Source organism: Pezoporus occidentalis, unplaced genomic scaffold (genome assembly GCF_034315485.1).
Source record: "Pezoporus occidentalis ecotype Australia unplaced genomic scaffold, CSIRO_AGI_Poc_V1 ctg3, whole genome shotgun sequence".
NCBI lineage: Eukaryota > Metazoa > Chordata > Aves > Psittaciformes > Psittacidae > Pezoporus > Pezoporus occidentalis.
The window spans coordinates 21,544,290-21,567,087 of NW_026914940.1; the positions used below are offsets into that span (position 1 = coordinate 21,544,290).

A 22,798-nucleotide genomic window follows, 5' to 3' on the forward strand; every position below is an offset into this window, starting at 1 on the left:
AGCTGCAGTCCAAGCTGTGCTGGAGGCTGCATCTTTCCATCCCACCAGTGCACATTCTTAAATCGGTCTTCTGGAGACTAAAAAAATAAATCCATCCCCACTTCAATACTTCCCTTGTGATCAGAGAGATTCTCCCCCCTTCCCCATGTGTGTACCATATTTAATCCAACAATGGCCCTAAATTTTAATAATTACGGGCAAGGCACTCTAAATCCTTCCTCCACCAAATAACTCCAGCCAACATTAGTCTACTCACCTAGGCCTTTTTCAAAGAAAACTGTGAATGAGGGAATTAATTTGTAGACTGATACTTAGAAAGACAAAGCTGTTAACTGATTCATACTTAATTTCTTAAAAAAATCAAGCCTAGTCGACTCCTCAATCAAGAATAGTTACATTTTTATTGGTACATGATCATTTCAGGGTAATTCTACCAACTGGCATATATCTTTATCATGCTTCTACTAAACTACAGGGTATTATTGTAAATTTGTGCTCAAGCTGCACAACTCAAGAACGGCTGGAAACTTAAGGCTATCATTAAAAAATCCCAACAAAACACCAAACCAAATCAAACCAACCCACACCATCCCAGTCAAATCAAACATCTTCCTTCCCTCACCCCTCCAGCATACAAGTTCTGTTTAAACAACATTCATAAACCATACCATAACATTAAGAAGCCTTCAATCCTAGCACATTCCATAAAAAAAAAATACTGTTTTTTAAGGAACCAAAATATCTCCCTTTTATTAAGAGAAAATGTATGCTGACCCATCACCAGCAATTTGCATCTGAAAAGCTCATTAACTTTCAAGAACAGTTTTTTTCTCTCAGAGAGACTGGTACACTTTCCTATTTAAGAGTGCCAGTTGCTATAATTCAAGATTATATAGCTGGGCTACATTTAATTTGCATTTTATTTAAGCATAGAGCTTTTCCACCACAGTAAGTATCCTTCTGCTTTCTGTGCTATGTAGCTCTGTTCCACTGCAGCCACACTTATTCAGACACAAGGAATTGGGAAAAGCCACTGGCTATACACCCTGGTCCAGACTGCATGCAGTTACATGTGAAAGTGTGCTAGAAAGTTCCTATGCACCTGAACAGAAGATTTCTAAAAGGAGAAGAATGATTTTCTGTGTATTGTTATATTATCTGCTGCTCTGAGATGGAAAATGAACAATACACTTTAGAGATAAAGAAGATCATGATAATGGATCTGTTACTATTAAAAATCCTTAGCAATGCAGACATCAAAGTAATACTGTTTATGCATTAGTTGTTTTCATTAATAATGTTACAAAGATTTTAATTATTTCATAATCCTCAAGACATTGCTGAGGCTCAGAATCACCACAAATTTGAGACACAGCAGAAAGGCTACAAAAGACAAAACAGACATTCTTTGGTATTTTTGGCATTCTACTGCATTGCAATGATAATTAAACCTCAATAGTAAGTCTTGCAAATCTGTACTGTAAAGATCCTGGAGTTCTTAACAAAACGAGCCCTTTTTTATCTGCTGGCTGGCTGTGCAACATATAAACTAACCCTGTCAAGCTAACAAAACCCAGGGCTTCTCCACAGCCTGCAGCCAGTGAAAAATCCCCTTGAGTAACATATCCCAAGAGAGTTCTGGAGCAGTGGGAAGTAACATCTGGGAGAGCATCTGACCAAAGACCAAGAATGAGGTCTTCATGCTCTTCACTTGTTTCTTCTTCTGGAACACTTGGAGGGTCACCTTCTAGAACCTTTACGTTATCCTTTTTTTTCTTCTTCTTCTCCTCTTTTAATTTCTGTACCTTGTGCTTGAATATATCACGATGTTTGGGTTCTTGAGGACCACAGAAGAATTTGTCTTTGCTTAGATGCAGCAAGTCATCTTCTGTTGGGATGCAAATCATGGCATGTAATTCAGGGTTCCCTTTTCTCAAGAGAGACAAGTTGACCCACACGAGAGCCCTTGGATAGCTCATCAAGATTGGCAAAAAGACATCTTCAGTCATTTCCTTCTGTCCCAGTCGAGACACAAGGCGGATTCGCCGATCTTTTCCAGCAGTGGGGTAACACCAGGCTGATAATTGCATTAGTAGTTTTTCGCTCCTATTACAAATTTTTAAGAACATCAAGGATAGTTAGTAACAAGTAGTACAACAGAAACACAGTGCCCCACATATTTGCAAGAGTGTGATTAGAAAAAAACATGGGGCTTCCTGTAACTTTCCAAGGTAGTATTTGTATCCCTCTTAGCACATAAACATGGATGAGTGGAATTCCTGTGTGAACGTATTTCTTCAGAAGGACACATTACTTGTGAAAACCCGCAAAACTTGTTAAATCACAAATGCTCTAAAAACTTTAGTGGCATTAATGCAGTCCAGAACTACCAATGTTTTCTTCCCCTGATAACTAAACAAAGAGGAAAGACTTGCATTCAGGCACTTTCCAAACACTGTTGCTGCCCTCATGCGTTGCATTGGAATGCAGGAGATTCTGTTTTCTTTATAAACCTTTTGAAGTAGTGCAAAAACCACCAGTGATGATGTATTAAAAAAGCAAATGCAAGCTGATTTGCAAAGTTTTAAAATCACAAGTATGAGCTTCTAAAAGCTCCATCCCCCCGGAACAAAGACAGAATATGCCAACTCCAAGAACACATTAAACTCAAGTGTTAAATTTAAGACAATTTAAGAAATTTACTTCAAGTCACCAAGTTTGCTGGGGAAAAGCCAGAAAAGGACTTCTACTCAACTGCAAATTCTGATCCACAATGAAACTATTTAATCTCCTCACTATATTTGGATCAAATAATTCTCTCATCTTAATAATCAAGGCTGAGTTCATCTTTTCCCCAGTTCAGTAATTCCCCATAAAATAATACCACCTCACACGTGTGCATCATTTTGACATACCTGAGAACAATAAAATCACTTCTTGCCGTAGTTTCATCTCTCTCACTGATGTCTTGGGTGCCTGTAACATCCTCTGTCTTCAAGGTACCTTCAGAGCTTGTTATTTCCATGGTCCCCTCTACTTCACCAGTCTTAGGGGAAGCTTCTTTTATCTTTTCTGCTTTGGGGTCACAAAACCTATGCCCTTTCATTTCACAGTGCTCAGGGTGTGAGGAAGAAGGACATACAAATTCTCCTGATGCTTTCATTCTTTCTTCCCAGTTCTTTGTCAGCTGCCCCCAAGGAATGATGAAAGGAGACAGAGTACCCAGCTTGATATAATTTGGCCTTTTTGCAGGTGGACGTCTAAATGATAAATTAAATACATAAGAATATTTAATTCCTGGGCTCTTGTTCAGTCCCTAGCACTTCAAAAGGCTGTCTACTTTATCCTGTTGGTCTAATGATGTTTTGTGTTTTCAAAACCAAGTATTTAGAACAGAAATTTAATTGTGCTTTCCTCTGTAATCTCATTCAACAAGAATTTTAAAGTTATGCTTCTAGATAACAGCGCTGTATTTCTGACCACCATATCCTTTCAGACACGCTGGATATTTCTATCTACTGGGACTGACATCATCACCTTTTCCTCTAACCTTTTATTTCCCCTCCTAGCTGGAAGGAGAACCAACACAGGCTGGTGCAGCGGACACTTCCAGCCACCCCATACTTGTAATTAAGAGTTCTGTATTTATTGCAGTGAAAATCATAGAATCATAGAATAGTTAGGGGTGAAAAGGAAAATGAAGGCAAACTTCAGAATACCTGGTATTTAAGAAGTGGACGCTGAAATATACCTCTTCATTCACTTTATTGTTTAGCACTTTGTACATACTTTGATATTCTGCCTCTGCCTTCCCCTATCTCCTCTCTCATTTGCTGCTAAGGGAGCCTGAAATAGCTTTATTTTATTGCTACACAGCCTTGTTATAGCCTTATAATTGAGCATATCTCTGGGAAGAGAAGGTTTTAGTTAATTTATATGCCCTGTTTAGCAGAGCTTTTGTGTTAAATAAATCTAGGTTTCTTTTCTTTGTTTATACTACTAGGATTTAAAATGCTAGTGAAAAATCTCAATGAAGTCTTAATGAACACAACAATTAAGGAGCATTTTAAGCAATATTCTTTTTTGTTACTATTATTTCATTCTTGCAATCAAGTCAATATTACCGTTTGAATTTTTCAAGAAGACTGGTTTCCAGTTCTTTGGCAAACTGCATTCCTGCCTGGCAGTCTGGGAAATCATTTGGAGTGTGAGGCGTTCTTTGATACTCAGAATGCTTTAAAGCCTCTTGCAAGCCACCGACTCGTACACCTCTGTATATCTGTTATGAAAACCAAAACCAAAAAAAGCAATGTTTGCACTGATTCCAGGTTCCTAACTGAAACAAAACATTAATGCTCCAGAGCTACTGCCTTAGAAAATGGAAAGTCTGTCACTTTAGCTTAAAAAAAATAAACTTTAGTTTTCACAGTTCTAGATGCCAATTTCAACAAAAATGTTAGTCATGATCTTTAAATTTAATTCTGAAAAACTATCAGAAAAACAAACAGAATTTCACAGGTTCTGATCTTTTATGTTGCCAGGAATGTCATATTACTTTGACATAGTCACTGCCCAATTTCTTTTAACTGTACAATAGGTATCACTGCTATTGATCCTCTGCACATTTAAAACCACAAATTTAACTGCAGAAAGACATTAAAACTTCCATCCAAACACTCAAAGCAGAATGCTCCAAACAGCATCAGAGGAGCACATTCATGCTTAACTCAAATTTTGTGTTTTACGCTCTCTCACAAATCAAGTTGTTGACAGATTGGTGGAGATAGCCAAGCTAGAAATAGATTAGCAGCAGGCACCAAACAATTTCTCTTTAGAGGCATATGCCTGTAGAAATACAAAACCAAACAGCTATAGCATCAGCCTTCTCTCCTTAGTCCCCACTCTGATTTCCTGCTTTAGACCGCCATGTGGGCACGGTTATACCAAACAGAATATATGGAAAGCTACTGTTTATTTTACCAAGCTTCTGTCATCAACCAGTTCAGAGACCCTTTCTTAAAGTGAGATTTTGATTTGTTAATTGGTTATACAATGCAAAGTATACTCTCTAAAATCAATTCTTTTGAAGCAAACTATGTAATTTCTCCTATTTACTTGCAAGTTGCAGTCACTTACGAAAGGAATCCAGAAAGCCATGCCCCAGCCCTTTGGGAGATAGATATCCCAGCCACTTCCCCATCCTGGTCGATCTTCTCCAGCCATTTTCCCTGGCTGCTGCACCAACAGTATGGGAATCTTAGATTCACAAGGACCCAAATCAAGGTGTGATCCAGGTACCAGTAACTGAGCTCTCATATGGTTTAAATCCTGAGAAGGAGGAGACATTTCCTGTAAGTTAGTAACCATTTTCCCCTCTTCCATATATCCTTCCAAGACACAGGAGGTAAGCTTGTAAACAGGAAAAATATACTAGTAATATGCTACATACTCAAACTGACCTTCATCGAGGAATAAAAAAAAATGTTTTTAGAAAAAAATATTAAGCACTCTTTTTCTCCCCTTATTTCCATAGACCTTGATGAAGAGCAGGTACTGAAACTCAAGAGCAAAAATGCACAGCACAGATGAAGGAAGACAAACAAGTATTTCAACTTGGTATTTACAGATTTGTGCACAAGACTAAACTGAACAGGTGCTTTCAGGCAGTGTGTCAGTATGTGGAGCAAATCTGAACTACATCCAGGGAGATGGAAAGAACATTTGGTCACGAAACAGCTTCACATAAAGCATGCTGATGCCAAGGCACTGCCAATCACCAGTTGTTGTATCATTGTATCCCATTAAGAGAAGGCATTTATTAAAAAAAAAAGACCATCAGACTGCTGCTTTAAATGTCAGTTCTGCATCAGCTGTTTCATAAGGTAAATACTTCATTTCACAACAGCATGAAGAACACTGCCATATACAAAAAGATTGTGGTAGTAACTGTTATGCACTAGTGTAGTATTTTGTAAGCACTCTGCCTTTTTTACACTATGTCAGCCAGTTTGAAAGAGCACAGGACTTATTTTTATAAAGAGATTTAGGAGATGTTTCTGTCATATGAATATTGGTTATTTTGATTACAATGGTGCCGAAAATTTATCACCTCTTGTGACTAAATCACCTTTTTATCCATACATTTTATGGGTTACTCCTCCATTGTCAAAAGAAACGTCAAGATAGGAGATTTCAAACCTGTAACAGCATATTTAAAGCTCTCTGCAAATCACAGGTTATTGCTCAGAACACCCACAGCATAGTGTGGTGCAGTTCAGAACCAGAGGGATTTATTTCCTTCCAAATTCAGTGATTCATTTGTCAGGAGAATCATCCTGGCTATGACTGAGGAGTGAATGGCCAGAGACTCTCTGTGCCCCTTCATCCCTTCACCCCTCATGCTGCACATGAGTCAAGGTGATGTAGGAAAATCCAATTCCAAACCCTTCTGATAAATAAATACACAACTATTTAGTCCTGTAGACAACCAAATAAAGCTTTCTTTTAACGGAATCAGAAACAGTGGCTGTGCAAGAACACTACACAAAGACTACAGAACTTCCAAGAACTTCAAAGTCTTCAACACAGCAGCTGGATACTATGACATTACTGCTCTTGGATATGCACAAGTTTCAAGAGTCTCACTCTATGGACTCACTAGACCATTAGCCATTTTCTCCACGGCAATCCACCTTCTTAGTTACCTGCTCTGAGATTTTATTTTCAGTGACGTTCTTACAGATGTTCTGGTCCCAGATAAAGCTGTGAGCACACTCTACAGGTACACCCTCCAGGTACAGCTGCCTAACTTTATCATTATCTACAAAAGAAGAGAACCTTCAAACAAAATTCAAACAATTTTCATGGCTTAAGTATCAAACTACCAAAACCACTTCACTATCATAAGTACAATGAGCAGACAACTAAAAAACCAGACTATTAAATGCTGAACAAGCATTACTGCTTGCGGACTATCTTATTATCACGTTTGTCCAAATACAAAGTATGAAATAAACAGCTGTTAGAAGCATTAACCTAGAATTCTCTTACAGACATTTCTTATTACAAATGATTATCAACTTTGGCAATGTAAGTTGAACCTTTATCATGCCACCTTTAATATTCCGGAATTTGACCTTCCAGGCAGAGTGTGAAGCTTAACAGGTTTGCTGAAAATCAGAAACAGCAACATTGCAAAGCCTGAAATATGTCCACCTAAGTAAACTTACAAAAGAAGCAAGGATTACCTTTAAGAAACGTACATACAGGAAATATTTTTAGGAGTATGACTAGTATGCAACTACTTATTTAGCACCAGCTTCCCACTCTGGATCTCTTCAGGATCTGCATGTTGAGGAAGAGATTATTCTTTGCTTATGTCAATGCAGACCAACAGCTGTGTGCCTTACTGAGGATAGGCAACACTTTTAGCTTTAAAACTGACAGGTTATTTAATACTTAAAACAATCTCTTCTTCACCTTCACAATCCAACCAAAGCAGAGAGAATGTATACTGGCATTTAGTGACCTATGGATCAAAAGAATTCAGTATACAGTATGCAATGCATGCTGATCCATATTTTAAGTAATTCTTACCACTAAACAATACAACAAGCCTAGTCATAGTTCTGTGATTGAAACTTACAGGGACTGCTGCTTATTTTGTCATCTACACGGTCTTACATATTAAAAGAACATAATGTGTTGGGGTTTGTTTTGGTTTCTAACATCACTTTAAGCAGTCTTTCAAAAGGCAATTCAACTGATCTTTCCAGTTAATGCTGATAAAGACTTGGAGGGCTCTCAATACAATAAGTACTGCCAAACATAATTGCAATGCTTATTTAAAATCTATAATCTTTAAGATGTCCCCATTACTAGGAGTTGCAAAATCCTCCAAAAGAAATAGTAAATATGGCAGCACTACTGATAGTTTGATGGTATTATTAAGCTAATACTTACTATGCATTCTTGCTGATGAGTTACATTTACATGAGAGGAAGAAATACTAAAGAAATTACGAGGTTGGGGTGGCACTCCTTCAAATTAAGAACAATACAACTAAAAAGAAAATCCTCGCCAATTCCCTGCCAATGAGCAGAGAATAAGAATTTGTTCTCAGACCAAGAATTAAGGACAGGAACCTGAGCAAGAATCTACAACAGCTCAACACTCCTAGAGGCAAGGCACGTTCTGTCTGAAGATACAGCAAATATCAATGCCTCAAAGGAAGGAAAAGAAGACAGAAACAAAATGGTATGTAGTGGTGCTGGGGAATTCCTTCCGGACTCTTAACAGATAACCAATGGGGAAAATTACAGACTTACAGCTAACATAAGGTGACTTTTTCATTCTCTGCGCAGAAAGCCTTTGTGAACCCCAGAATCTCTTTATGTTAAATTATTTAAAACGTTCTAGTTTCTTCAGCTGTAAATTATTCACTGTAACTTTCTCTGCTATTTTTTTCCTTTAACTACTTCTTTCTATTACGACAGTTCAGTTAGTCAGTCCTTGTCATATTGGAGTTCTTCACAGTTCCTATACTCTATAATGGCACAATTTTTTTTCCACTTTAGAAAGCTCTTTTAAGTCAGCCTCCTTCTATCACCACAGTCCACCTAATATCCTCCTCACTATCTTAAAATACCCTTCTCTTACTATGTTCTTTCTCCTCAATCCCCTTTGAAATTTAGTCTCTCTACCAAGCATACTATAATTCAAATCATAATTCCAAATCCTCACACCAGTTCTCTTATTTCTTACCTCTCTCCTGTTTTCTTCAATCCACATTTTAAGGTCGCTGTAGGGAAATAGTAGTAGGGAAATAACCCTGCTGATGAATAAGTGTAGGAAATAGGCAGTTGCATTACTAAGTACACAAAGCTCAGTGACAATCAGCATGTTATGTGCTTCTGCTGGTGTCACTGGCTGTTGCTTAGACAGGCAGAGAGATGAAGGCTTTGCTCTGTTTCAAGCTGTTTCTCTGATTTCTGTACCTGGTTATCTCAACAGTCTTAGAAGACAGGTCTAAGAGTAAGATTTCTTCTGTTTGAATTTTTTCCTTCCCTCTATAAGAAATAGCAGGAAAAGCAAAAACATAAGCACTGCTAGGGAGCAGTTTCAGAGCCATATATACATAGGGGTGCATAGTACCAGGACAACTGATGCCACATACCTAAACCTCTGCAAGAGGTGTATTTGCAAGCAAGGACTCTGTGTCTGCAGAAAGAACTTTACCTCACTCATCTTTCATGATGCATTCTCCTTCTATGCATCTCTTTCACTGACTGTTTAAAAGCTTTGCCATACTCCATGTTGAGCAGTGTTTAAGGAAGTGGAATTTGCATTCTCCAACAGAAGACAATAAAAGCATATAAAATGTCAGAAGTGTTCTTTAAAATGGAGAAAAAAACGTCAGTAATTTGCAGTCATGTAAGCACTGACTGCTCACCCGGAGTCTTGACTTCCAGAAGGCATAAACCTGCTGAGAGGGCATTGAGAAGTGATTTATTCACAGATTTTCTTTCCTTCAGTCTGAAGAAATGAGGATAGTTCCTTGATTAAATCCTGTCAACACGTATCTGTAACACACAGCTTGCGCACATACATATGCATACAGGAGTCTGAGTAACTGAAAAGGCGGGGGGGGAAATAGGGGAAGATGACAGATGTGTATCAGCTCATAGACTGCATGTATGACAATCCACAAGCAAAGAAGACGGCTAAACTACTCACTCATTTGATAAATAATGCATCTTTAAATTAGTAAAGATTTCCTAAGAAAATCAGTTAGCTCTTATACAACATAAAGAAGAAGAGAGGCTAAAGGTCATACAGAATCTGCCAATATATGCAGTGCCGTTTTAATCTTCCTAATACTAACCATAATAGCATATGAATGTCCAGGAAGCGAAAAGGGAAAAAAAAGTGTGGAATACAGCAACACATCCTTTTTATTAGTCAATCAACATGACACATCACTAAGGCAAATGAATGATTACTAAAATTTCTTAAATAAGGATCAGCTCACAATATTACCACATCCAAGCAAGCTCACATCAAAGCCAAGGCTCAGAAAGTTTACGTAGTTCTAAGGCTTGTGAAAAGATTTATTCCGACAGAAGGGCCAAATCAATACCATCCATGAATTACAGATATTACAGAAGTCTGCCTTTTTTTAGGGTGGGGTTACTGTGGAAGTGTGGGTAACACTAGTGCTGTAGTGATTCATGCTATGTGCTATGATTAAATTCCTTCCTTTTTTGGTTAAACAAACTGCCATTCAATAATTTGAAGAGGAGGATGGTGTCCGCTCCTGTGTTACTCTTGGCAAAGGAACTACTGGAACGAGGGGCCACAACTGATTGGAAAAATGCTGGCAAAAATGCTAAATCAAACCAGAATAACCTTTGGGAGTTAAGTTGCTTTTGATGAAATTCTTGCTGGATATTTCAATAATCTCACTCCAGGGGTGGCTAGTAACAGGGCCCTGGGGAAGTAATTAAAAAAGTCACTTCTCTGCTTTTACTTGAACAAGGAGACCTATTAAGGCAGAGATAATACCTGTCATATTCAACTATGAAATCAGGTTAGGATCAACAGTCTTGGGAGAGTAACAATAGGCTCTCTTTCCAACTAACACCTAGGAATACTTTATGAGGAAGACAGGAGAGTGGCAGTTAGACTTCAGCCTTGAGTTTCTCACACAGGAGAGATGAACTGCCATGTCATAGGATTTCCCCACTACACATGTAGTAAGCATGCAGGAGATCATGAACACTCCTGTAACATTTCCAACACAACATTAGGAGGTCACTCAGCAGCCATTTTCCCCACTGAACCATCAGTTCCTCCTATTCTCTCCTGAACTGCTTCATGTAAGAAGCCTGCCCCCTCTCCTTCTCTACTCACTATGATCTGCTTTTGATTTTTTTACTAGAAGACAGCTGTATTGCCTGTCTTCTTTCATCCCTTCTGCCTACTTAACTTACACAGTAGTGTGTAACAACAACTTCTTTAGCAGAACCCAAATTACAAGGTATCATGTGGTTTACCTTTCCTTGCTAGCTAAACAAGGACGTTCTTCCTTCTCCTGAATACAAATCGTAGAGGACAGATGCAGTTTTAAGTTCAGGATGAAACAAACAAACAAAAAAAAAACACTCAGAAAGAAGACAGCAACACCAGCTTTTCTGAATGTTTGTGATTTAGAAGACTTTTTTCAAGCAAAGGATAACCCTGATCTTGAAGGTGGCCGTCTTACATCACTACCTCTTTACCACAGCCCTGCTTCCTGAGGGACAACCAGCTCTGATAGTGGGAGAGAATTACTATGAGACGTTTCCAATGCCTAGAAGCCTTCTGCTGATATTGACTTCTTGAACACATCTTCACAGACATGACAAGCAGAATGAAAAGAGACGAACTGCTTCTTGTAGTTGCCAACTCCTCTACCAACTCAAACCAGTATCTGTAAACAAGTGCTATATAGCTCACCTTACTTCTCAGCAGGAAGGAAGCGAAGCTGAGGTCGTGTATGCTGCATCATTTCCAACAGAACATTAATGATGAGAAAGTTAGCTAAGCAGAACTAATTAACAGGATAAAGGCTGCTCTAGATACAGAGGGTAGAATAGGAGGATAAAAGAAATTCCAAATGACAGAGCTGTCCAGAGAGCTAAAAGACAGAAACTGAAACAGGTGCTCAACCTGATTTAAGCAAAAGGAAAAGCTAGATTATTATTGTGTCCTGCACACACCACCAAGGAAATTAAGTATTTTCAAGTCTCTTACACCTTCAGCTTGTCCTATTTCCTACTGCTTGTTAACTGGTTACCATGCTTCTCCTTTTACATGACGCAGTCAGTACTGAAATTAAAGTTCCAGAAGTCATAACTGCATCTTCCATTTTTTAACATAACCAGCATCATGGTCATTTGCAATGCTAATCTTGCAATGGCTTTTTTTTGTTTTCCCCAGTAGAACTGCAACTTTTATTGTAGGACTATAAACCAGAAACAGTAGATATATTCTTGGACAGATAAACGGCATCAGGAAGACTAAACACCAAACAGAAACTTACTAAGTAGCTTTTAGCACCTGGTTGGCCTTGCCAGGATTCGAACCTGGATCATCTGTATGGTCAGACAGAGGCTTCCACTGAGCACAAGACCAGCTTTGGTGCATATCCCTCCCTCACAGTTGCTGTTCTAAAACCTATGCAACTTTTAAGCTGTTTCTGTTCAGCCAGGGGCTTTGGAAAGGGGAAGAAACATTCTGAAATCCCATGTTACAGGAAAGCAGCAAGAGACAATCAGTAGAAGATGACAGTCAATGAAAACAAAGTATACAGAGAAACTGCACCTCTTGCCTTTGGCAGTTCCACGAAAGCATAACATAAGCAATGTATTTTACCTTGGTATTTTTCAAAGTTTGGCATAGCTTTTGTCTTCTTTTTTGGCATATTGACTCGAGGATCTCCAGCAGTGAGGCCCAGTATTGTACCTGGTGGCAGCTGTGATGGTGAACTTATCCCTTTAAAAATACACAGATGAACATTGCCATGAAACCACCAATTAAGTTCTGATCTTTTTCTGCACTATTATTTTGTGCATTTTCACCTGCAGGGATGTGATATCACTGTAAGCCAGAAAAGCAATTCAGAGTACTCACTCAACTTAACATGCTTTTTAAACTCACCAGTGCTTGTTAAATGTCCAATAGCAAGACAACAATAGCAGTGTAAGACTTACTTTGCAATTTATGTTTAACATAGAAATCAGATTACTCTCACACAACTTACAGACTCAATTTATCTTTTGCATTTGGCACACCTCTTAAAGAACAGCCAACCTTTGTTTTACATTTATCTTCCAGCTGAAGGAAATTCAAAACTGTTTTTTTTAAGTTTTACCTCATCTCTGCTTAATTACATTGGATAGCTCGAGTATATAGTATGAGATCCACCAAAGCCAGTTCCTTACCTTCTTCAGCGCTAGAAAGTGAGGAGGTGTTTTTTATGATACTTTACAACTCAAATATACAACTGTTCATTAGAAAAGAAACATATAAAGCAAGGTGTAATACTTTCACTCTGGGTAGGACCCTACCACTTTATCTGGTGGAGGTATTATACAACTTAGTGCTTTAATTTGATGTGTATGGGGAAACTGAGAGTATATGTCAGACTATACCCCATCAGCAATCTCAAATCTAAACTCACAAACAAACAAGATTCTATTACCTATTCATCTATTAAGTTTTATCTAATTTTATCCATTAAGTTTACCTATTAAAAGTTTGTATTACACAGCAGATTAAAATTCCCTTACAAAAACTTAGTGTAACGTTTCTCAAATCTTTGACGTGCCCCAGTAATTACCTATGTACATGCTCAATGGCATCACTCTCCTGATCAAGAAAAAAATAAGCATTTCCAAACTGATGTCCAGTTGACATGACTGTTTTGACCATCAGAGTTTAAGAGTCTCCCCATCCTCCCATAGCACCCAAATGCCCAAATACCTTCTAATAGCTCAAAGATAGCACTTTGACACTGATGAAGAGATACTTTTTCAGAGTCCTTGCAGTTTTCTACCCACCAGTTATTCAGTTCTGTTTCTGAATCTGCCATTTCCTGGAAAACAACACATCTTATTAAAGTCAAGTGGTTATTCAGTATTTTCCACCAGTATGAATTCACTCTCAGTTTGCCTTAACCACTACTGTTGTTTTCTTCCTCTGCAAGTTTCAAACCAAAATCATTTTTTTTATGCAGCCGATTCCTATACTCCACTTTACAGTAATACTCAATAAGCTGCTCAGTTTAACCTGTGTTCCAAAAAATAAACAAAGCAATCCACAATGCTTCCTAATTCTGTTTTTGAATTATTTCTTACAGAAAGCCAGAGATTTCATAGCCTCATCATGTTAGCTGCAAGAAACAAAAAGCCCCATTAAAATCACAGTGATGCTATGTGACAAGAAGTGAACAAAATACTAAATCCTGGTGAAATTGCATATTTGATTGAAAACACAAATGTTTTCTATACCTTACATCTTTTGCTTTTTAACTCTAGGTGCTCATTCTTGAGAAACATGACCTATGGTCTGTCATAGAGAATATGAATTATTCTGGACATCTCAGCAAAATACATTACTACAGCAGAAACTACATGGTCTACTCAACAGAACCATTGCTTCTATTTTCTTCCTACCCCCACTTAAAATCCAGATAGGAGTTCCTCCTGAGATCACTGTTAGTCAAAAGGCTCAATATAGAATACAAACAAATAGGTTAACCTTTATAAACAAGTAAGACTAGATAGTTTATGATTCTTTCTAGCAAAACCAAGCTTGCACATTCTAGCAACCTTATCAAAATTACAGTAACATCCAGATGGCTAATGCTCTTACTGTTTGTAGAGAAGCAGCTTTCAAGGTCTCTGTAAGGACAGAGTGTGACAATGGGCCAATCAGTCTAAATCTGAGAATCTCCATGCTTCTATCACTGAAACAAAGGAAAATTTCAAATTAATGTACAATTGTACAACACACATTTTTTCCCCCAGTACTGCTAAGCCAGAATTCAGCTATATTAAAAGGTTATGGGTCACAATTTCTAACTTCTACTATGAACAAACCTGATCACAACACCAGTAGTCTGCGAAATCCAAGTGTAGGACTGGAATGGGTCTCTAGTACCATCACCAATTATTTTTTTCACTGGCACAACTTTTTCTCCTTCTTTATCCTCCTTCTTTCTTTTCTTGCCAACACTCAGAACAACATCCATTTGTTTTTCCTCTTGAACCGATGTTGTAGCAGGCTCAGGAATATAGCTTTCTTCAGGCTCTGAACACTGAAAAATTGCTTTTAACTCTCCCAGTATGTCCTTAAGAAAAAGGAAAACTTTGGGTTAGGATGATAAGCAGTGCATTGCAAAGCTTAAGCACAGTTTTTACAATTACACTCTACAATTTTCCTATATGGATTTAACAGAATAAACTTCATTCTGCTGAAGCCTAGGTTTTGCTACCAAAAGCTGAAAGCAATACTGAATGTTCCTAAGAATTTATTTTCACTCAATATAAGAAAACTTGACACTGCACAAAATTTCACCTTTTTTATCTTTTTAAAATTCATAACTTAAGTATCAGATTATGATTTTCTGTGATGAGACTACACTTAGCCTGTTGGGGGTGCCAGTGGGAAGGATATGAATCAAGCAACATCATATTGCAAATGCATCCCAAAACAAGTAGCACTAGAAAACTTCCAACAAGCTCCAACATTAAAAAAACCTCAAATGCTTCTGTACAAACTTCGTAAAAACAAGCTGCAGAACACAAATATGATTACAACAGAAACAATCTTCGAACTTTTAATTCCTAAAGCGGTGTATTATATAGAATCACAGAATCATAGAATAGTTAGGGTTGGAAAGGGCCTTAAGATAATCTCGTTCCAACCCCACTGCCATGGGCAGGGACACCTCACACTAAACCATGTCACCCAAGGCTCTGTCCAACCTGGCCTTGAACACTGCCAGGGATGGAGCATTCACAACTTCCCTGGGCAACCCATTCCAGTGCCTCACCACCCTCACAGTAAAGAACTTCCTCCTTATATCCAATCTAAACTTCCTCTGTTTCAGTTTTAACCTGTTACCCCTTGTCCTATCACTACAGTCCCTAATGAAGAGTCCCTCTCCAGCATCCCTATAGGCCCCCTTCAGATACTGGAAGGCTGCTATGAGGTCTCCACGCAGCCTTCTCTTCTCCAGGCTGAACAGCCCCAACTTTCAAAACAAAGCTGTTGAACAAGACCAGTCCCAAAACCGATCCCTGAGGGACACCACTCCTTACTGGTCTCCAGCTGGACATTGAGCCATTGACGACAACTTTTTGTGTGTGGCCATCCAGCCAGTTCTTTGTCCACCGAGTGGTCCATCCATCAAATTGATGTCTCTCCAATTTAGAGACAAGGATGTCGAGTGGGACAGTGTTGAACGCTTTGCACAAGTCCAGGTAGATGGCATCAACTGCTCTACCCCTGTCCATCAGTTCCGTAGCCCCATCATAGAAGGCCACCAAATTGGTCAGGCAGGATTTCCCCTTAGTGAAGCCGTGCTGGCTGTCACCAAGCACCTTGTTGTTTTTCCATGTGCCTTAGCATGCCTTCCAGGAGAATCTACTCCAAGATTTTGCCAGGCACAGAGATGAGACTGACTGCTTTGTAATTCCCTGGGTCATCCATTTTTCCCTTCATGAAAATGGGGGTTATATTTCCCTTTTTCCAGTCTTCGGGGACTTCACCTGACTGCCATGATTTCTCAAATACAATGGCCAGCGGCTTCGCAACTTCATTTGCCAGCTCCTTCAGGACCTGCGGATGGATCTCATCAGGACCCATGGACTTGTGCACGTTCAGGTTCTTAAGATGGTCTCAAACCAGATCTTCTGCACTTTTCAGAAGGCATCTTCAGCATCAAAAATGTACAACACATAAAGAAATCAGAGTTCAACTACATAGAAACAAAAAATACCTGTTTAAGAGCTGGATGCATCCAGATCCACAACTGTCTGTTTTCAGACCCATCCCTGGGTTTCCAAATAAATGTAACAGGACCAAGCATGTCCTCAGGATAGCGATCTGCTCGGTAAAGATTCACGGAACCCTCAAATTTTCCAGACAGACATTCTGACTCTCCAAATGTTAACCCTAAAGAAGAAGATCCTTACTTTCAAGCAAAATAATCTCATTTAAAAAAATAAAAAAAAAGAAATTTAATCTGGTTGTGGGCTAATCCTGCACTAGAATTAGTTAAGCAACAAGCAACTGAAAATAAGAACATATAGTCCTAGTCTGAGACATTTTAATTATGTTTTTCAACAAAAAAAATCACAACTCTGTATCAACTCTATTACTATGACTGACATTGGTGAGATATTAAAAAAGGAAAAGGATGGGTTGTCCCTTAGTCTATTAAGAATCTTAACTTTATTTTGCACTACCTAAGTTTTACCTGTGTCAATGCTACATATTTGAGCGAGTGACTTCAGAAGCTCATTCTCTTTACCAGTCAACTCCAGGCAACAATAATATGATAAATCCTGAAACAAAAGGATAGTGTAAAGTAAGAATAACTCTTGAAAGTGAGCCTGGCAATGAAGTACCAGGCGCAGCTTCACAATTTATACTGAAGTAGTAATCATTCATTCACTAAAATTTGTGTCAGAGAGATTGGGGTTTTTTTGGTTTTTTTTATTTACTTCAAATTGTTAGTTATAGGAGATCTGTCAAACATTTCTTGTTTGAGGGCCAACCTGCCTCTCAAACCAACAGACCAAAAAGGACATGGAACAAAGCGCCTGTCTTCAATAGCATCCTGATCAGGAAGATGATGCAGGGATTCACTTAATCTCTTAGCCCTTGAGAAGACTGAAGATGTAGTATTTCAGCTGTAGTCACTTTAAGACTCTTCCAAAAGTTCGTGTTACTCTCTCTGATACTTCAGCCCTTCATTATTATGAAATCACTCATTTCATACTTAGCAGTTATAAACAGCTGACACAACAGTACTTCAAAGAGACAGAAATATTCATTACAACTGAACAGCTGATTACTTCACCTTGGTAAAATAACAAAGAAAACAGATGTAAGGGTGGTACCTGAAGAAGGCAGTGTTTTGTCATGGCTCGGTAACAAGCCCTGTAGCACTTCTCTGTAGGGCTATTTCCTAAACAGTATCCCCATTTCTTTACCATGTGAAATCTCTTTGCATGCCAAATGTGTGTTTCCAGCCAAATATTCTTTCTTTGCCTGCGATTAAACTCTGCTACCAAATTTATGTGGCGCCTTCTAGCTTTGCGGCATTTAGTCTTTGACTGTTCTTTTTTCTGATGTACAGCTTTCTCTGCCTGTTTTTAAAAGAGACAATATTGAAGGAGGACAAACTTCTGCAGAAGAAAAAGGCTGACATACATAAAGAAGCACTAGTATTAGGTTAGATTTTATTCTGATGATAGTTCTCCATAATTCTTAAGGCTAAGACTTTGAAAATTCATGCACAATCCCCACCCACACAAGTGTATCAAAGTACCCATAGATAAACTAAAATCCAGTTTTTGAATCATGAACAATTATCTTCAGGAACTTAAGGTGGAGTGGGTAAGGCCTCTAAAGAACAAAAAAGTCAATGGAAGGAAAAAAAGAATGCAAGTCAACCTTTATACATAGAAAATTTGCCAAGCAAACTGACTTGATCACTTTAAGAAGTGCACAGAGATAACAGTGATCAATGCCAAACATCAGACAGACTTTCACATCCTACTGAATCAATTTTTTTAAAAACTTTTTCTAAAAACACACAGGATGGCCATAGTGGTTAAGGAGCAAATAACTCCACAGCAGCATTGTGACACTGCCACAAAATGAGCTTCATGAGCAAGCAGGAACAGACAGTAAGTCTTAAGCTGCACACAGCCTGCCAACAACTCCAGTATACCTCCCACGGTTGAGCTGTAACACATGAACCATCATTCTGGTCATGAATAGGCCATCCTGGCTTGAGGCCATCAGGGTCGCAGGCTACAGCTGTGGTGCGGTGCAAAGCAGACAGGTGTTTGCCTTGGGACCAAGGTACTGTCTGAACAATCCCTCCTGCAGTGGGCCTTTTTGTCATCACTACTCTAATAACTTTTCAAGATGTCGAATAATCACAAAGCCAAGTGGTTAGTGAGACTTGAGACCACCATCTAAAATGGAGGCACTCCTGCACTTTGAAGCCAAATGTCAAAGCCTGAAAACCTGTGTACTCACTCTATAGTTTATCAGTTACCGTAAAGCACACTTATACCTCTTTCTTGGCAATCTCTTGGAGCCGCCTGGGTAGGCGTTTAATATTGTGACTCATGGCTCGCCTTCGCATGTGCCTCGGGAGAGTCTGGAAAACCATAGAGTTTGAAGACTTCTGTGAAACTGCTTTCAACATGGCACTGATCTCAGCAGCACGAGCTTGAGCAAAAGTAGACACTGGAATGAAAAGAATGCATCAGAGCATGACAAATAGCAAAAATCAAAGAAGGGGACACTGTACATACATCACTGAATTCCAGTAGAGTATTCCCAGTACATCAGTCTTCTTGAGATAGAAGTAAATACTGTATACGATTAGTGAAAAAATTTTGATTCTTTAGATACTCTGAAGCTTACAGATAGGATTAAGCAAATACTTACACATGAATGAATCTGAAAGCTGTGGTATAACTAACATGTCCTATTTGCATTAAGTACTTTATTGAATTAGTAATATTTTTAAGATAAAATTCAGAGAGATAAAAAAAAAATGGAAAAAGGAAAGCAGTAATCACATTACAGACTGGTTTAAAATGATCAAATAAGAATCCAAAGGTTGGTCTTGTTTCATGCTTATGTAACTGTATCTATTATAGGAGCACCTCCACATTCTGAAAGGCTAGTATCTCCAAATAAACATTTTGTTAGATGGAAAGTTGTCTTTCACTCACATCATGGGCAAAATCAGTTTCACTGGCTACATTAAAAGCAAGTGATTGTTAGTACTCATTTTGCTGGCAAAGAGAAACCAAAATGCGTATCCTTCATTACAAGTGCAACTTTTCAGCTCAGAAATCTGAAAGGACTCATTAAACAACAGCTGGTCATTCCTTCCAATACACAACTGCTTGAAAAAATTAGGAAAAGCAGAAGAATGTAGCATCAATTCTAATTTTTGCTTTTGCACAAAAATAAAGACAGCAAATTTAATCACCAGCAAGTTGTCCTGGACACACAAATTATGACCTTTTTATTATATACAAACCTGTTATGTATCTTGGCATTTCCTCAGAAACACTCTGGCGTCCTTCTTGCCATCCTCCTCTTCCTCTGCCTCTCTCTCCTCTATTTTGCCCTTTTGGAAAACACTGGTCTTTCCTGTAAGAAGGCCCAGATGATCGATTCAAAAATTTCTGCTGCTGATACTGGTGCTCAGAAAGAGCATCTCCTGGAGGGTTTAAGAGATGAAGAGAGGTAACAGGAATGCAAAGCAGTTTAAGTAACTGGCAACTCTTTCCTCATAAGACTGCACTGCACATTCCTCCTACTATAAATATAGGTACCAAAAATAGCCATCAGAAATCATAATTATTTTTTTTACAGGAAGAAATAAAAATTTTGCACTGACCTGCAGCAAGCCTGCAGTAGATTAAGTAACTTTTCCACAGTCTGAAAACGGTACCCAATCCAGACTTTGCCTTTACCAGATCCAACAGGAAAGACCTGACTAAAAATTGGTCTACATAACATCAGTAGCAATTTTTATTATTGTCTAGTCAGGGTTTTAGTACAAGTAAACAAGTAAAGTTAATATTCTGTCTCTTGCCCCTTGATCTCCACCCCTCAACCCCCCCAATCCAATACATTCTTGTCTCACATATACTTCTGTTACAGCAATAAATAAGGTAAGCATGATAGAAGTATGCTGGTACAATAAGCTACTTCTCAGGTAGACACATTTTAACCAATACTGAAATTAAATAACTAAAAGTCTACAGTAAGCTTCTAGAAGTACATACATACCTTTCAAGAGTGACAAGTACCTAAACATTACTTCAAGTTTAAGAGGGCCTTGAAGTCCGTATTTAAAGATTAATTTATATTCAACCTATTCAGTTAAATCTTGGTTAGGATCTCTAGTATGACTTGAGATACGGTTCTTAGGCAGTTTGTGCTGGACAACTGGACTAAAAGGGGCCAAGACAGCCATTCCCACCACCCCACCCACTGCATCAAGATGAGGGAACATGGGGCCATACTGTTCAGGGAGCTTCTCTAGTGAAAAACCAACCTGTGTATAAGAAGAAATGGGGTAAGAGATTAAAAAAATCATTTTTCAAGTTGATCAGCTTCTTAAACAAGCCTATACCATTGTCCTGTTGGCATGAGGAACAGCCAAGAGCAGATTCACCTTCAGCAGCATCAACTGCTGGAGGTGAATGAACTTAAAATGGCAAAGAACCCCCTTTTTCCATTTCAAATAAGCATGAAGCTGAAGTTTTATACTCAGCAGCAATGCTGTTGCAGCCCTGATACAATCACACATCATGCAGAACTGCAGTAATTCAGATTAAAAAAAAAATGGGGTGAAAACAGAAGTTAGTTTCTATGTGGAGTAACTCCCTGATCTGGGTTTTCCACATGGTGGAGAGAAGCACTGTCCAGACAGTGAAGATGAGAAAGAGATATTGCTGAAGCCAGCAAACCTGTGTAGAACTACAACCTAAATCAATCATGGGAGGATGACTTGCAGCAAACAACTCGTATCACAAACACACCATTCATTATCAAATTTGCGCAAGAATGAAGGAATTGAATGTTTTAATCAGAAGATGGAAGAGTATTTCAAAAGGCAGTGACTGACTTAATATAGAGAAAAATTAAATTATTCCAGGTACTATGTAGATCCACTAAACTCCCATTTAGATTTTTTTCTCCTGTTTCTACAAAATAGGCCCATAAAACCAAAATACATTACAAAAAATGTTATACTGATGAACATGCATGCTATTCAACAGGGCAGAAAACACATAACCATGTCATCTTAGAAGTTACCTGCTACATATGAAGTTAGAAAAATGTGTTTAATCTGGCTGCACTCCTGTAATGATATAATAAAATCTTCTTCCATAATTTGCTGTGTCATTCTGTCTGCTTAGAAACTCTTCAGTCACCTAAATATACTGTGACACACTTTTTTGCTCAACCATAAAGATGCAATTTGTCAATTTTTGAAGGCCTCATAGTATCAGGCCCTGCTCTTATGTGTGCTTGCTTCCACAGAAACATAGGTAAGAAAATAAAAACATGAAGAGGAAGGGGTGTGGAAATCAAAAGTTCAACTGAAGCATAAAGGATGCAGGTGAAAACAAAGATGAAAAAAGCATGTGGCATACAGGATCTTCAGATGCAGAAGTTACCTGTGTACCAATGCTCCAGAAATGACCTAGCAACACTGCTATTTTAGGGGAATGCCTTGCTACCTCAAGACAATACTATTCCACAGATACAGGAGCCACAAGCACCAAAAGGAGAACTGGTTGGGCACGCGGATCTGATGGAAAAGCAGTGCATTTATCGCAGGGCCAGCAGGCTAAACCGGCTCCTCCCGCGCCTCCCAGGTCTGACCTCCTCTTTCTAGAGGAGGGAAGTCACTGGATGAGGTGTTATCACTGAATTAATTTTAAGGCTAGAAGCTGCAGTAGGCGGCAAGAGATTTGTCATGTAACCAAAGGGATGATACCGAGAAGCGCATATTAATGACATTTATGGCAAAATCAGGGTTAAAGGAGTCAACGGCAGGGGACGAAACCCTGAGGGGCCCCCACACCGAGCACGCCTCGCCGGCCGCAGAGGACGCGAACACCGTGTCTTGAGAGAGGCGGCTGAGGAACATCCCCTCCGCGACCACGCACCCCGGCCTTACCTGGGGTCGGGCAGGCTCTGCTCCCGCCGCCGGGGAAGGGCCCCGGCTCCGCAGGAAGGGTGACGCTGGCCGGCTGGTTCCTCATCTTCTTGGCCCGCTTCTTCTCCTTCGCCCCAGACATCTCCAGCAGGGCCCGGGGGGCGCTGGGAGGGGAGGGTCACACCAACACACCCCGAAGGCGCCCGGCGGAGGCTGTCGAACCGGTCCCTGGCGGCGGGGAGGGGTAGACAGGAGGTGCAGCCGCAAGCGGAGTACCCACCAACACCAACCCGCCGCTCACTCACAGAGCGGCCG

The 22,798-nt window shown here is 39.2% G+C and overlaps 1 protein-coding gene across 2 annotated transcripts; it reads right to left on the reverse strand.

Annotated features, from left to right (window-relative positions):
• Positions 1-382: 382 nt before the first annotated feature.
• On the reverse strand, positions 383-22,791 carry POP1 (POP1 homolog, ribonuclease P/MRP subunit). 2 transcript variants are annotated; one of them, XM_062627334.1, is made up of 15 exons: positions 22,505-22,791; positions 19,844-20,023; positions 18,860-19,035; positions 17,673-17,921; positions 17,027-17,114; positions 16,547-16,722; positions 14,643-14,893; positions 14,416-14,509; positions 13,525-13,636; positions 12,415-12,534; positions 6,705-6,820; positions 5,137-5,328; positions 4,125-4,279; positions 2,916-3,260; positions 383-2,106 (listed from the first exon to the last, which is right to left on the reverse strand). In XM_062627334.1, the coding sequence occupies exons 1-15, from the start codon at positions 22,623-22,625 to the stop codon at positions 1,446-1,448; spliced, it is 3,036 nt and encodes a 1,011-aa protein (XP_062483318.1). In that variant the 5' UTR covers positions 22,626-22,791; the 3' UTR covers positions 383-1,445. The 2 variants fall into 2 exon arrangements, with proteins under 2 accessions (XP_062483318.1, XP_062483316.1); XM_062627332.1 differs by having other exon boundaries at positions 19,844-20,026.
• Positions 22,792-22,798: the final 7 nt, after the last annotated feature.